Source organism: Xenopus laevis, chromosome 7S, assembly GCF_017654675.1.
Source record: "Xenopus laevis strain J_2021 chromosome 7S, Xenopus_laevis_v10.1, whole genome shotgun sequence".
NCBI lineage: Eukaryota > Metazoa > Chordata > Amphibia > Anura > Pipidae > Xenopus > Xenopus laevis.
Genome location: NC_054384.1, coordinates 40,236,967 through 40,251,718, shown reverse-complemented (window position 1 = coordinate 40,251,718; position 14,752 = coordinate 40,236,967). Strand labels below are relative to the sequence as shown.

General features: G+C 37.5%; 1 protein-coding gene across 1 annotated transcript in view; it reads right to left on the bottom strand.

Annotated features, from left to right (window-relative positions):
- Nucleotides 1-14,752, bottom strand: part of LOC108703389 (rap1 GTPase-GDP dissociation stimulator 1) — a 47,066-nt gene that overhangs the window by 12,302 nt on the left and 20,012 nt on the right. The window contains exons 2-8 of the mRNA XM_018239464.2: nucleotides 13,358-13,468; nucleotides 12,684-12,806; nucleotides 8,974-9,099; nucleotides 8,587-8,715; nucleotides 3,321-3,446; nucleotides 2,480-2,623; nucleotides 1,372-1,503 (exon numbers count right to left, since the gene is read on the bottom strand). Of these exons, the coding sequence (XP_018094953.1) occupies nucleotides 1,372-1,503; nucleotides 2,480-2,623; nucleotides 3,321-3,446; nucleotides 8,587-8,715; nucleotides 8,974-9,099; nucleotides 12,684-12,806; nucleotides 13,358-13,468 (891 nt within the window). The remainder of the gene's footprint in view (nucleotides 1-1,371; nucleotides 1,504-2,479; nucleotides 2,624-3,320; nucleotides 3,447-8,586; nucleotides 8,716-8,973; nucleotides 9,100-12,683; nucleotides 12,807-13,357; nucleotides 13,469-14,752) is intronic.

Sequence of the window (14,752 nt, the reverse complement as noted above, 5' to 3'; positions counted from 1 at the left end):
AGGTTTAGCTTTTTAACATCCTCTCAGAGCATATGCAGTGTCACTAACAGTGGCGTAACTACAGGGAGTGCAATTGGACCAGGGACTGCCCCCTGGCAGATCACGCCCCGCTGTAGCTGGCTGCAGCCGCAAAGAAATTTGCTGTGGAGGGGGGCCCCCACCTAGTAATGTGGGCCTAGCCCCCACCTAGTTATGTTACTGGTCACTGACAGTTCTAACAAAATCCAAGAACCTGTGCATAACTTTGAAAGCCTGAATCACTCCTGTTATACAAATAAACCTTTAGGCATAGTCAGTAGGTTTATTATACAAAATACGACAACTCTAGCCATATTCATTTTTAGGGTTTAGTTCTAATTTAAGCAGCCTCAAATGCTGTTTGGTTTGTATATGAAAGATTTACTTAAGACTACCACATTAGTAAAGTAGTTTTTACGGGCATTTGTTAGATGGAAATTATGAGTATCCTGTATTTATATAACGGAAATATGCTATATGCACTTTAATTCAGTTGTGAGTCAGTGAAAGCTGACGTCATCTTTAAGGGTCAGGGCACACAGGCAGATTCAGTGAGACTACTCACCCGGCGAATATAGAGAAGTCTCCTCTTCTTCGGGGCGACTAATCTCCCCGAACTGCCTTCCCGCCGGCTAAAATGCAAATCACTGGCGGGATGGTACTCGGCGCAATTCACGAATCACACCAAGTGTTACCCCGCCGGTGATTTGCATTTTAGCCGGCAGGAAGGCAGGGGAGAATAGTCGCCCAAAAAAAGAGATTTGTTGCCGGGCGACTAATCTCCCTGAAACTGCCTGTGTGCCCTGACCCTAAAACTGAATTGTCCAGCAAAGAATAACTTTGGGAATATTGCGATTCTTTCATCCGCACATTCAGCTAGGAATCAATTTGCAAAACCAGGGCCGTAGAGTAGTGAACACTTCACTGAACTGGAGGTTTTCATTAGGTTTTCACTAGAATTGTTTTTTTTTTTCTTGTATGTCAGGACATTGCTACCCAAAGTGCCAGAGAAAACAAGTTGGTATTAATAAGGCCTTAGGCTGGGAGGTCTCACTGGCATGTAAAAGCATTTAATGTTTGGGCAAACCTCTCAGTCCAAAGTGAGTATTAGCTGCAGGTAGATCAGATCGGGGAGTCTTGATATTATGGTTGTTTTGGTATTATTATGAGCCTCAGGAAAAGGTATTACATTTATCTATCTAGTATTGGCTCCCAACTGGAGATATAAACTGCACAGGGTAGCATGTTGTGTGCTACACCAAGTATGCTATATGGGTATACTTTATTGGTAGGATTTTATCTGCATAAATGTGGCTTTACCCATGCATGGCATTCTGCTTAAGTGCAACTTACCATTTCTTGCAAAGTTAGCAATAGTGAGTGCCCCAGTCATCTGAAGGAGAGTGTGACGTGACGTTAGCCAAAACACAATGTTCTTGTACACAATGCCATTTCCATTGTCAAACAGTGTTTGCATAGACTCATCTGTTAAACGATATAAGTGAAGCATTACATTTAAGTAAAGTAAAAGCCCAACTCAGTTTGACATTTGGAACTATGATCTGAAATAAAAGTTTATCTAACTGACCCAATCCCTTAATAAAGCAATGGGTTCTGAACCTGTGGGGAATATAATCTAAGACAGTAGCAATGTAACCTTGATTTTCTAGGGGTTTTTAAAACGTTCGAATATTCTTGTGCAGATGAATATGAAGCACAGGTATCCGTAAACCTGTTGTCCAGAAAGTTTTAAATTAAGGGAAGACCATCTCCCATAGACTCAATTTTAATCGAATCATTAAATTAAAGGAGAAGGAAAGCTACGGAGGCATTTTATTGCCAATAGATTAGCTGTACTAGTGCAAGCTAGAATGCTATATTTATTCTGTAGAATGTTTTACCATACCTGAGTAAAAAGCTCTAGAAACTCTCTGTTTGTTTAGGATAGGAGCTGCAGTATTAACATGGTGTGACATCACTTCCTGCCTGAGTCTCTCCCTGCTCTGGGCTCAGATTACAGTAGAGAAGGGAGGGGTGGGGAAGAGGAGCAAACTGAGCATGCTCTTGCCCAGGGCAATGAGGTTTAAACTGAAGGCAGGAAGTCTGATACAGAAGCCCATGTGTACACAATAGAAGGAAAGAAATGCAGTGTTTCTTTTGACAGGGGACTTAGAGCAACATTACTTTGGGGGTTTACTGGTATATTTAGATGGACCTTTCTGATAAGGCTTACTTAGTTTTAACCTTTCCTTCTCCTTTAAAATGCTTTTGTTTTTCTCTGTAATAAAAATACAGTACCTTGTACTTTATCCTAAAACATACTGTAGTTAATCCCTATTTGAGGCAAATAGGCATTTAATGGCCAAATTACAGACATATCCCTTATCTGGGAAAACCCAGGTCCCAAGCTTTCTGGATAACAGGTCCCATACTAGCATTTTTTTTTATTTATATATCTTACCACCAAGAAGCAGGGACACAATAAGATCTGAAGATGACTTCATTGTGCACATATCCTCTGGCTGAAAGCTGTCCTGTAATCTCTGTATAATTTCACATAATGTCTCCTGTACAGAGGCATCTACCAGTTGTAATTTTAGGGCATCTACAATGATGAAGGATGAAGATTTTAAAACTACTGTATGAATGCAGTTAACTGTAAACTAAGCATATTATTTAATGCAGTCTACCAAAATATATTATATAATGTTTTAATAGAAAATATAGCATCATCAAATAAACAGATTTATTTTTTATTTAAAGTAGTTCAAAATAAACTTTTCAGGACCATGTACACTAATTGCCCCACTTGACACTGTTCTTAGTAATGTCCCTGATCCTGTGCTCTGTCAAGAATTGATTGACATTATACTAGTATGTAAATCATAATATAATAATAAACACATCAATGCAGATTGCTAAAACATTTGGGGGGCATTACCCAGTCACAAGAAAAAACTCTGTTAATGGGAAACCGTTACTGAAATCCGTTTGTCATGGGTAGATTTAAATCCATGTAAACTGTCATTTTGTCTTTATGCAGCACTAAATGCAGATAGAGGCAGCAGTGCATTTTGCTTCCTGTTCTGATACTAATATATAACAAATCATTTTAGCTGTTAGCTTGTGCTACATTTCATGTTGAGATAAGCCATGCATTCATCCATCAGTAAAGTCCTGTTTGGTGCACGTGACTTTTCATCTGATGCACTTTACTCAGATGGCTCCCACTGCTCATTACTGGCAGCACACTTCAAAGCATGCGAGAAGGGCTAATTAAAATGAAAGTGATAAGCACATACCATTTTCTGCCAGCATTTGGAGAACCTCAATAATAATTTCAACTCTTTCATGATTTTCTGCTCTCTTCAGCTGCTTTACTAGCTGCCTGGTAATACTGGTTTTGCTCAAAGCCTCCTTAGCACTGTCTGCAACAAAAAGAAATAAATTAATCACGTGACCACATAAAATGCTCTCTCCTTAATGGCAAATAAAAGGCACGACTTAATTTACAATAAGAAAGTGCCTTTAATGATACCATACTAATTTAAAAAAGAAGGATAACAATAAGATCATTTTTTTCTGCTAAAACCAGGGGAGAGTTAATAATTAGGCTATTCTATACTACAGTCTAAGGGCCTAGAGTGATTAGGGCTTATCTATTAATATTTTTATTCTAATTTTTCTTTTCTTTAAAACATTTTTCTGCACTGCTGGGCTAGGGTGCACGGTACATGCTGGGATAAGATTAGACAGCCAGAAAAGGCACAGCGTGTGCAAGGTATGTGTTTGAGCTGTCTATGATATCTTGAGCTTGACATGTCTTAGAGAGAGAGAGGCCAGAGGCTTCTGCAGTGACTAAGTGAATTGGAGTCATATGTGGAGTCCTCATTAGTTTAGGACTAGTAAGGGCTAGCTAGACCCTGTAATAGTCTCCCTAGTAGAGCCAGTCAGGGTTAGGGCTACCTATATTGAGCAGCTGTGGGCTCCATCGAGGAGTAATAGAAGGGATTAGATCCCAAGGGCATTGTTGCCTAGTCAGGGACCCAGAGACAGGTAATAGGGACTTAGAGCCCACCTGGGTTCCACATAAGAGGTGTTCTCAGAGGAAACAGGAGAAACTCTGGGTAGACTGATATTCCCCTCTCAAGCATTTTTACAGGGAAGACTCTTCTGTCGGTCATTATTGTGAGTATACACTGACTACTTTTCAATGACTATGCTTTGTATTATTGCTCTATTATCCCATGTGGATTTGTGTTAATAAATCAGTTCTATGGTTAAAGGAAAACTATACCCCCAAAATGAACACTTAAGCAACAGATAGTTCATATCATATTAAGTGGCATATTAAAGAATCTTACCAAACTGGAATATATATTTAAGTAAATATTGCCCTTTTACATCTCTTGCCTTGAGCCACCATTTCGTGATGGTCTGTGTGCTGCCTCAGAGATCACCTGACGAGCAATACTTCAACTCTAACTGTAACAGGAAGAAGTGTGGAAGGAAAAGACACAACTCTGTCTGTTAATTGGCTCATGTGACCTAACAAGTATAGTTTGTTGGTATGTTTGTGAGTACAGTGAATCCTACGATCCCAGGGGGCGGCCCTTATTTTTTAAAATGGCAATTTTCTATTTATGATTACCCATTGGCACATTCTACTAGAAAAGTATATTATTATGAAAATGGTTTATTTACATGAAGCAGGATTTTACATATGAGCTGTTTTATGCAATATCTTTTTATAGAGACCTACATTGTTTGGGGGGTATAGTTTTCCTTTAAGTGACAAGAACCTCTGGCGATCAATTACTGAGCATTGCACACAGTTCTAGTTGCACAACACCCTGCCTCCATAACGTTGCGAGGGCTGATCCCCTGAGAATCAAGGTCTCATCGGGAGCAAATATGAGGGTAAAGCTACTAGTAAAGCTACTAGAGTAACAGAGCCACTCAATTTACTATAGCCTTATACTAGTTTTCCAGATAATGGTTCCTATGTTAATCATTCCCACTTGTGCTGAACGTTTTCTCTTGCACCTGAGAAATTTGCAATTTGTGCAGTCCATTTTCTCAGGTGCCTCGCCTTGTTAGAATCCTCAGTCAATGCTGATCCCTTTTGTTACTGCATGCTCTGAAGAAAGCAGTACATTTTCTAGAACAAAAGCTGTGCCGTAGACTAATACAAGGATACAGCAGCTGAATGAATACTGAGAGCCCTGCAGATCTGAATATAATTTTGGATTGTAAGGACTTAATTAGCCCTATTTAGCCTGGGTGAATATTTGTATAGAGGACTCTGTGGATTCTGGTTAGTTTACCTTGCCAGAGCAAGTAATATTTTAAACAGTAAAAAAAAATTACATAGTTAATAATGGAAGTTATTCAATTATTTTTTTTTGCGAATTTTATAATATACATATTACAGTGACATCTTGTGGTGCATTTAGAAATCGCATAGGTGATGTATATACAGTACAATACTGAGAGCGCTTGTACTATAAGGGGGTTATATATTAAGTCTGAATGCCAAAAAAACGAAAAAACTCTATTTTTTTGTGTGAAAAAAACCCCTTTCATTTATTATACCGAGGCTGCTAAATGTCCGAATCCGAAAATACTCAATCTCCAAGCTGTCGGGATCCTGTAGAAGTCAATGGCAAAGGTCCCATTTAAAATTTGAAGATATCATGGTCTGTTCTGAGTTTCAGGAGTTTCAAGCGATTTCATGAAAAATTTCAGTGATTTGGGCATAAACCCCCAAAAATTGTGTGTGGGGGGGGGTGTTTCGCAAAAACCCAATTTTTTCGAGTTTTTTCTGAACTGATTTTATCAAGTTTTTTTTCAATGATAAATAAGGTCAAATCGTGGATTCTAGTTTGGTCTAACTTTTTTAACTTAAAACATCAGAAACAATCAGATTTTGATAAATAACCCCCTTATGGATCATTTATTGCAGTGTCACAACTGTGTTTTTAAATGATTTGAGTTGCAAATCTTTCTGCTACAGGAATGAGAGAAGATTTCTTAGCAGGAGGCAAAATGAGAAATTTTTAATTTCCTGTAACATATACAAATACTTTTGTCCTAGCACAGAACCATTATTTATGTTAGTGTAATGTCCTGTAATTTATTACTTTATATATCCCATTTCTGACATCATATTATTATTAACATGTATTTATATATCACCTAACATATTTCGCAGGGCTGTATATAGAGACATAACTAGGCCAATCAAATGTTAGCTTTCAAACAGGTAGAGTAAATGCTACCTGCTGCGTTACTAAACTTGATCTATTAAATGACCCCAAGCATTGTATGCTGTTTCATCATTTGTGTCATTAGCCCATTGGATCCCACTATGATATACATTTGGAGGGTACATTTGGTTATTGTACATGTCCTTTTTGTGATCTGACAGCTGGTATTATTTTTTTCTGAATACTTCTAAGATGTTTGACAGTTTTCAAACATTGGACCAGATTCAGGTCAATGAGAAAAACGTATCTCATGGTTTGTACAGGGAAACTCCATTAAAGTCTATGTGAAAATCTGGAATTGAATTACAAGATACATTTTTGTCATCTAACTGAATCTGGCCATTGTTCTCCAAAAACTCAAAGCCCTCCTCCCTACATCAATCTCTCAGCCACACATTCATTTCCCTTAGCATCCGCTGTCTTCTTCTTCTACGTCTCGTGGCACAGGTAATATCTCTTGGAAGTCCTCACCCTCAACTTTTCACCTAGTTTTTTAAAATCATTCTTTAGGACCTTACCCCCATCTCTAACTTCATTCATTGGTTTCCTATGTGTACCAAAACTGCCAGGTCTTCCCCAGCCCCTCCCAATAACCTGTCCACTAGTTCCACCACATGCCGAACCCTAGCACCAGGCAAACAGCATGTTGGGTCCTTACAACAGATTACCCTTTCCACCTTTCTAATTATTGAATCCCATATAACTAAAACCTGTATTTCCTTACTCACACTCCCCTCACTGCCCATATTAGAGACACTTCCTCCCAGGGTGCTCTGAGAGTCAGCCTGATCCATACACACCAGTTCAGAGCTGTCCTCCTCAGCATCTGCTGCCAAAATGGTGAATTTGTTGCTTTGGACTAACTGTGGATCAGCCCTCCTATACTTCCGTCTACTACTTCCCCTCTTCACAAGCCTGTCTCCCTCATTAACCTCTTCTCCACCCTCCACTACACTGGCTGCTGCCAGTGGTTGCTCTGTGAGCCTCCTTTCCTCCCACACATTTTCCCCTGCCATCAGTGCTGCAAATTCCACCCTTAGGGCCAGATTCACTAAAACACTAGCGACTTTTCGCCAGTATTAACATCCGCAGTGACCTTGTCAATTCACTAACAGGCTAGGGAAAGAGACCATTGCTAGAATTCATTCGCACTCTATCGACAGGTCACTTTGGCTGGCAAAAGGTCGTTACTCCCCAAATTCAGTAAAGGGCGAATTTTACTAAACATTACCAGAGTTGACTTTGCCACCTCAGACCAGGTGAAGTGCAAAAAAGAATTTACATCTTCCTCAATCTTCTGTCACTTACATCATATCCTGTGTGCCGAAAATGCATTTTGGTGACGTTTTCTTTTTGGAAGCGGAATTGCCTGCAAAAGTCCTGACAAACTTTTTTTTTGGATAACTGGTTTTCTTCAGACATTTCATAACATATGGAACATTCATTTTACAATGGGCTCATATGTAGGGCATTATATTAACTCTCTTGTCTTTATTAAGGTTCCCTGGACATTTGTAATAAAAAGTGGTAACTTCAAGCATTTGCACTAACATTTATAATAAAGACCTCCTTACAACTTTAAATTACCCGCTGTATGCAAATTGACCATAGCGCAAGATCACTAGAAAATTTTCACTAGGCACAAACGAACTCTAGCGCATTTTTGCTATTAAATGCTCACACTGCAGAAGTAACGCTAGCGAAAAGTCGCCAGCGCCCAGGGCACAACTTCGCATATTAGTGAATCAGCATTGTGGTAGCGCTTTTGGGCCTGGTGAAGTAGTGCAATGTGTGTGAAGCGGTCGCTGGTGACAATGTGACCTTTATTGAATCTGCCCCTTAGAGTCTGTAATTCAGATTCCAAGATAAAAAAAACCCACCTGCATCTCTCACATGTAAATACTGCATGGAACTGCTACTCCAACATCAGATACATGTGACAAGACACACACCGGCAAACCCACTGGAACTCATGCTTACAGTCTCCCAAGTACAATTCCTAAAAAACTGCTTTTTAGTCTTTATGCCTTTAGGTTTTTTAAACTCCTGATAAACTGCGCAGTCACAGACTCATTGAGGTATCAAAACACTTATATTGTCATTCTTTTAAAACACATTACATTTTCGGTGTTACTGTTCTTTTAAAGTTGTGAATTACAGTTATACACAGTCATTGGCTGCCACTGGTATATTTTTGTCTTCCCAGTTGCATATTAATTTTTTAGATAAGTAGCATGACCTATGAAGAGACCTATCTTCATGAATATTCATTTAGTGTACAGCTTATAAAAACTCTAACCTAGGTCAGCCAGGTTGGATAAGGCGAGCAGACACACACGCACCAGTGGATCATTCTCAGGATAATCAATTAAAATTCGGACCAATGACGTGATCACATCTAGTTTAATCAAGTGCTCTTGTATGTCACCTAGAAAGAATATAAGAAAGAAAAAAAAATATCAGCATCAGCCATGTTTTGCTTCTTTTTATTTTAGCTGCACTTTCTCGTCCTACAAAACCATTGCATCCCAAACTTGCTGAGTGGTTCATGTTGTTGGCAAGCTGCAATTCTCATTGGCCTAACAGAACATTTAGTTAATTGTTCTATAAAGATGTTTTCATTTAAATCTTTTAAAAAAATAAATGTGAATGACTACGTGCTACAGCATCTAAATCTAATGCTTACTGTTGTCATAGCAGATTCGGCCAATCGCTCTGCCAGCTTGCAGAAGCAACTCCTCGTCTGATCTTGCCAAAAGAGGAGCCAAGACCATGACTAGGCCAGCGTCAATGCATGGCTTCCTTGTTTCCTCTAAAATAAATAATAATTATGGTAAATGTCATGATGTATTCAATAAATTATGACTTTGTGATATGTATAATGTATTCAGAATAGGTAAATCCATATCAGGGTTGGGAGTAGGGGCATCTAACCAAGTATATAATCCTGTTTATCACTGCTATTATAAACCTTTTATCACTGCTATTATATTTGTGAATAGAATTTATTGATAATGTTATTATTTTATTAGGTACTAGCAACAAAATATAGAGCCACAGCTTACCCTTATGAATATATTAAAGGACATCAAGACATCTTCCAATCCATTCCCATTCATATCATATTGCAATATATTTAAGGTGGCCAACTCCATCAAATTCATCTATGGTATGGCTAGTCCTATACTCTGTTTCATCTAATTCACTATGCATTCTATAGGGAATTTATGCTAAAACTGAGTTACGAAAAAGCCTACCAAGCACACTGTTAGAAGAACCCAATAATACTGTTAAGTTGACTTCAATTCATACGGCTGCTGTGCCACTTCTTATATATTTTAGTCCTATGCCACTTAGAAAAGAAGAAAGATTAAAATCACTGCTCAATATGTTGACCCCAGTTATAATCAATTACTTAAGCGGGGTTGGTACTCTACTTTCATCACAAGAAATACTCTGGACCAGGGTACTTTTGTACAAACCAAGTCACCACTATCTATTTACAGGATCCTAGGCTTCCCCTGGGATGATTCAAGCGGGTTTGCAGTGGCGATATCTCCGAAAAAGTTTCTTTACTGCACATGTGCCCACCCAGGGAAACAACACCGTCCTGGGGTAGAATGTTAACAACTAGCACAACTGGGGAATGCCTAACAAATTGGTACCCCTGGTGATTTTCCTTGTGTTTAAGATACTGTATGTCCACTTTCCTTAGCTCATCTTCTTATTTTGGCTAGTCTGCCCTTCCTCGATGTCTGAACCAAGGGAGATATACTTGTGCAGTGCATTGTTCAGGCTACAGGTTTCTAACTCCAGTATCCATGCACTCACACTATTCTAAGCATGCTTGCTCTGATACCCTGCACCTAACTGTAGCAATAAAATGAGATTAAAGGTAAAGAAAGAGTTAAAGTGTGCCAGGTTAAGAATGCACATATACATTTAATTCAAATTAGACATTGTTGCCATTTTGTTCATTTTCATTATTCATTAGAAAGCACAATTAAATTGTGTATTAAATATTATATATCAGAAAAATATAGTACTATAGATCTGTAATCTGGAAATCCAGTAGTCCAGAAATATCCATATTACAGGATGGTCATAATTTTAATCAACTAATTTACATTTTTAAAAATGGTTTACTACTAATCTATTGGGTTTATTTAAAGGGATAGTTCCACTTTAAAATTTTACTATGTTATAAAATGGCTAATTCTAAGCAACTTTTTAATTGATCTTTATTATTTATTTTCGATAGTTTTTTTTATTGTTTGCCTTCTTCTTCTGACACTTTCCAGCTTTCAAATGGGGGTCACTGGCCCCATCTAAAAAACAAATGCTCTGCAAGGCTACAAATTCATTGTTATTACTATTTTTTATTAGCAAAAACAAAGAAAAAAAGTACCCCGTCTACAATCTTACTTTAGCTGTTACTTATATAAATTGTTTCAATACCTGTTAGTTTGAAAATTGCATATATTGCAGTGCAAGCCCTGTGATTATCGTTAGACCAATCCCATGAATTGGTATTAACTAAAGTGCCGTGCTACAAATTCATTATATAATAAATAGGAAATAGAAATGGAAATAAATTATAAATAAAGTGCAGTGCAATGGAATTGATTCAGTTAAATTACAATTAAAAACCTTTGGATAAGTCCACCCACAATAAATCGATTAAAAATTGTGGCAATATTGTATGATAAGTGATTGAGGTAACTGTGTCCAAAATTGGACAACAATTAATTAATAAAGTGCTTGGCAGTGCTAATTCAATAATTCATTATAATTCAGGTAATTGATTAAGAGTTAATTAGAGTAACCGCATTGATAAGGATAAAAATTAAAAAAACAATACTCCGGTTCTTGAAATGAAATAGGAAAATGGAAAAGGAGAGAGGTGGAGTTGTCCCAAATCTACTACCTAATTTGTTTCTAATCCCTGGGACACCACAAAGGCAAAGAAGGCAGAGCAACCGGGACTGTGGTCTCGTTAGTTAATCTAAGCCCTAAACTGTCAAGAGCTATAACGGCCTAAAAAACCACAAATGCACGGCCTCCTGTAAGTTCAGTATTGTGAGAGAGAAGAAAAAGTGAACCGAGTACTGAATTAAATATCAACCACCCCTTCCATTCCCATTTAACCCGAATTTTTAAAATGCTTTTAAAAAGATTGAAATCAACTAGATTCCCTCGGAAGCGTGGTTTAAATCACTTCCGCGTTGTGCGTCATGGGGAGAAGTGTCGCAAGACTTCATTATACACTGACTCTAGTCATCCCGTTCTCGCGTGAACTTGTAGCAGACCGAACTTGTTACTATGTTGCCATGGAAACCACACCACATTATTCCATTCATTCGGAGGGGAAAACCGCCCATAGGCTGCTATCCTTTGGCTAGATTATATTGTAATTTTCATATTGCTGCTGAGGTTTCTCCTACCATGCTAGGGATCTTAATTATTTTGGATTCACATTAATTATTTTGGATTCACATTCCAGATCTGAAAATAAACCCTAAAATAAACCTAAAGGGTTAAATGGGAATGGAAGGGGTGGTTGATACCAATTCATGGGATTGGTCTAAGGATAATCACAGGGCTTGCACTGCAATATATGCAATTTTCAAACTAACAGGTATTGAAACAATTTATATAAGTAACAGCTAAAGTAAGATTGTAAGCGGGGTACTTTTTTTCTTTGTTTTTGCTATATTATTAAGTACTGACTTAGGTCAGACCTCTGCTACAATCGTGGGATAAAATATTGTGACATAAGTAAAGGGATCATCTGAGTGTTTTTTACTATTTTTTATTATTCATCTTTCTAATCAAGCCCTCTCTTCTTCACATTCCTGTCTCTTATTCAACTCAATTCATGGTTGCTAGGTTACTTTAGACACTAGCAACCAGATTGCAGAAATTGCAAACCGGAGAGATGCTGAATAAAAAGCTAAATAACTCTAAAAGTGGAAATAATACAAAATTAAACCCAATTACAAATTGTCTTAGACTATCACTCTCTATGTTATACTAAAAGTTAATTTAAAGGTGAACAATTCCTTTAATGTTTAAATTATTTTTAATAGACGTTAATGGTGATCCAAACTACAAAAATGCTACTTATCTGGAAAATCCCTGGTCCCAGTCATTCTAGATTACAGGTCCCATATCTGTACAAATATTGTACATTTGTAAAAGATAAACTACCCATTTAAGTTGCAGGTGTAATGGTACAGTTCACATGGAGGTGCAATTTATTGCATCTCCTGAATAAAATGTTTGCATTGTTGTTAAAAAATATTTCAGAACCAATATATTGCACTTTGTAGTTAAATTAACCCTAAAGTTATTTTTTAATAAATTAAACTAAAATGTTAAAAAAGTTACACTTACCATTCTTTGCCAGCTCTGCAAGTACATTAGCAGCTTTTTCTGTGCAAGTAGGGTTAGCTGCTAGGATTTTGGCTAAGGCTGGTAAAATGTCACACTCTATAAGCAATTTCGAAGAGCTCTGAACTATAAAGAACAAGAAACAACAAATATACATATTTTCTAACCAACTTAATGAAGTTAACAACAATTTAAAGGTGTAAGTAACAGAGGAACACAGCTAATGTATTAAGCAGCAATAAAAACTTTAATCAAAACAAATAAGTAATTCATTACTGCCTTGGTGCTAACGCAGTAGCAAAATGGGGGGCAAATGTGCGCCCCTTAGTGCTCATTCACTTTGGATTTGCAGTAAAGACAGCAGTGCAAGGTGCAGAAAGTGGTGGGTAAAGAGCAGAAGGACGGCTTCCCCTCACAAACAGTTATATTTTTTGTGTGCCCTAAAGATCTCAGGTAGGAATATGGTAAGCCAAAAATAGAGTGGGCACTATTTTATTTTCCTAAAATCTTATTGCATTTCAGATATGTGTTTTTTGCCTTGCACTAGCCTGACTGATGGGTTACATTTGACAGTGGCACGTTATACACATAGGAATACAGCAGATTAAATATTAGAACATTTTATATCTGTGCTGCTGCCACAATGGTGTGCAGTAAATGCATGCATAATACTTAACTGTCTTCATCAAGAGCCAGTAGGACCCCACTGAGACTCTGAAGAATCTGTTTTTCATCCTCCGCTTCACCGCCACAAAGTTTAAGGCACTTTAAGTGCTGACTTAGTTCATCTGTATTTGATAAAGAAATATCTTAAGTTACATGCAGATCATTAAATCTATGGAATTCAAATAATAAATATGCTTTAAGTTCTCCAAAAAATAAAAAAAAGAGCCACAGCAAAAACTCTTTTTTTTGATGTTGGAAAAATGAAAGGAAAAAGTCTTTAAGGGTTACTGCCTTTAACCTACAGTGTATTATATATATATATATATATATATATATATATATATATGCTTGGGACATTTTTCCATTATTCTGCATATGCATCCTAGTAAGATCTGTTATATGAGCCAAAGTGTTGCTTCTTATATATGTACAGTTGGAAGGGATAGTATAGTGGATCTTTGTGTAATCATGCCTATCTCATCATTTGACTTCTGGACTAATAATTGGATCATTATAGGGGCCAATGCATACCCATTGGAATGCATCGGTGGGATGCACAGCTGATATCTGGCCCACCCTTGAAAGCAGAATGATGGGTTTGCCCAATACATAAGCAAATAAGTTACCATCTCTCTGTCTGAGGGTTTGAGTTTGCACCTAATGTTGGCCCATGTATGGCTAGATTTGGGGGTTAGAAAAATCTGAACAAAATAAGGACTTAACTCTGCCAGTATGTCCCCTGCTAAGTGGTTACTCCATGGTAGAGTAGAGAACTATTAGGCTGCTGTCTGCAGGGTCTGTGGTTCTTTTTTTGGTCCTTTTAGGCAGAAGATGGTAAAAACCAATGTGCAACTACTGTGCAATCAATGCACAGTAGTCAGCTCCAGCCTCTAAAATTATATGATCTATTATCCAGAATGTTTGGGATTTTATTGGAATTATTTTATTTGGAATTTTATTAAATTCTGATGCTAGTTGAACTGGTTCCTGTGCTGTCATGTAGTAATTATCTATATTAATTACTAATCAACCTTATATTGTGACATTTACTGTATATTCTATGTGTACTATATATTTTGAGTCTGCCCCTAATCTAAGCAGCACAGAGCATGTGCAGTGAATCAGCAGAAAAAAAGATGGGGAGCAACTGGGGCATCGTTGGAGGCACAGATCTTCCCTGCTAAAGGGTTGTGGTACACAAGCCCAAAACATAATGTACAACATTTCTAGCCTACTCCTTTAGTTAGGATTTAGTTCTCCTTTAACAAAGTTAGGGTTCAGTAAAAACTACCTACATATGGCAATACCATTTCCCATGGTTTCTTATTTAAAGTAACTATTGTTAATTTTCTGTGTAATAATATGACACTATGCAGCATCTGGTGTTGGTAAAACATAGATTACAT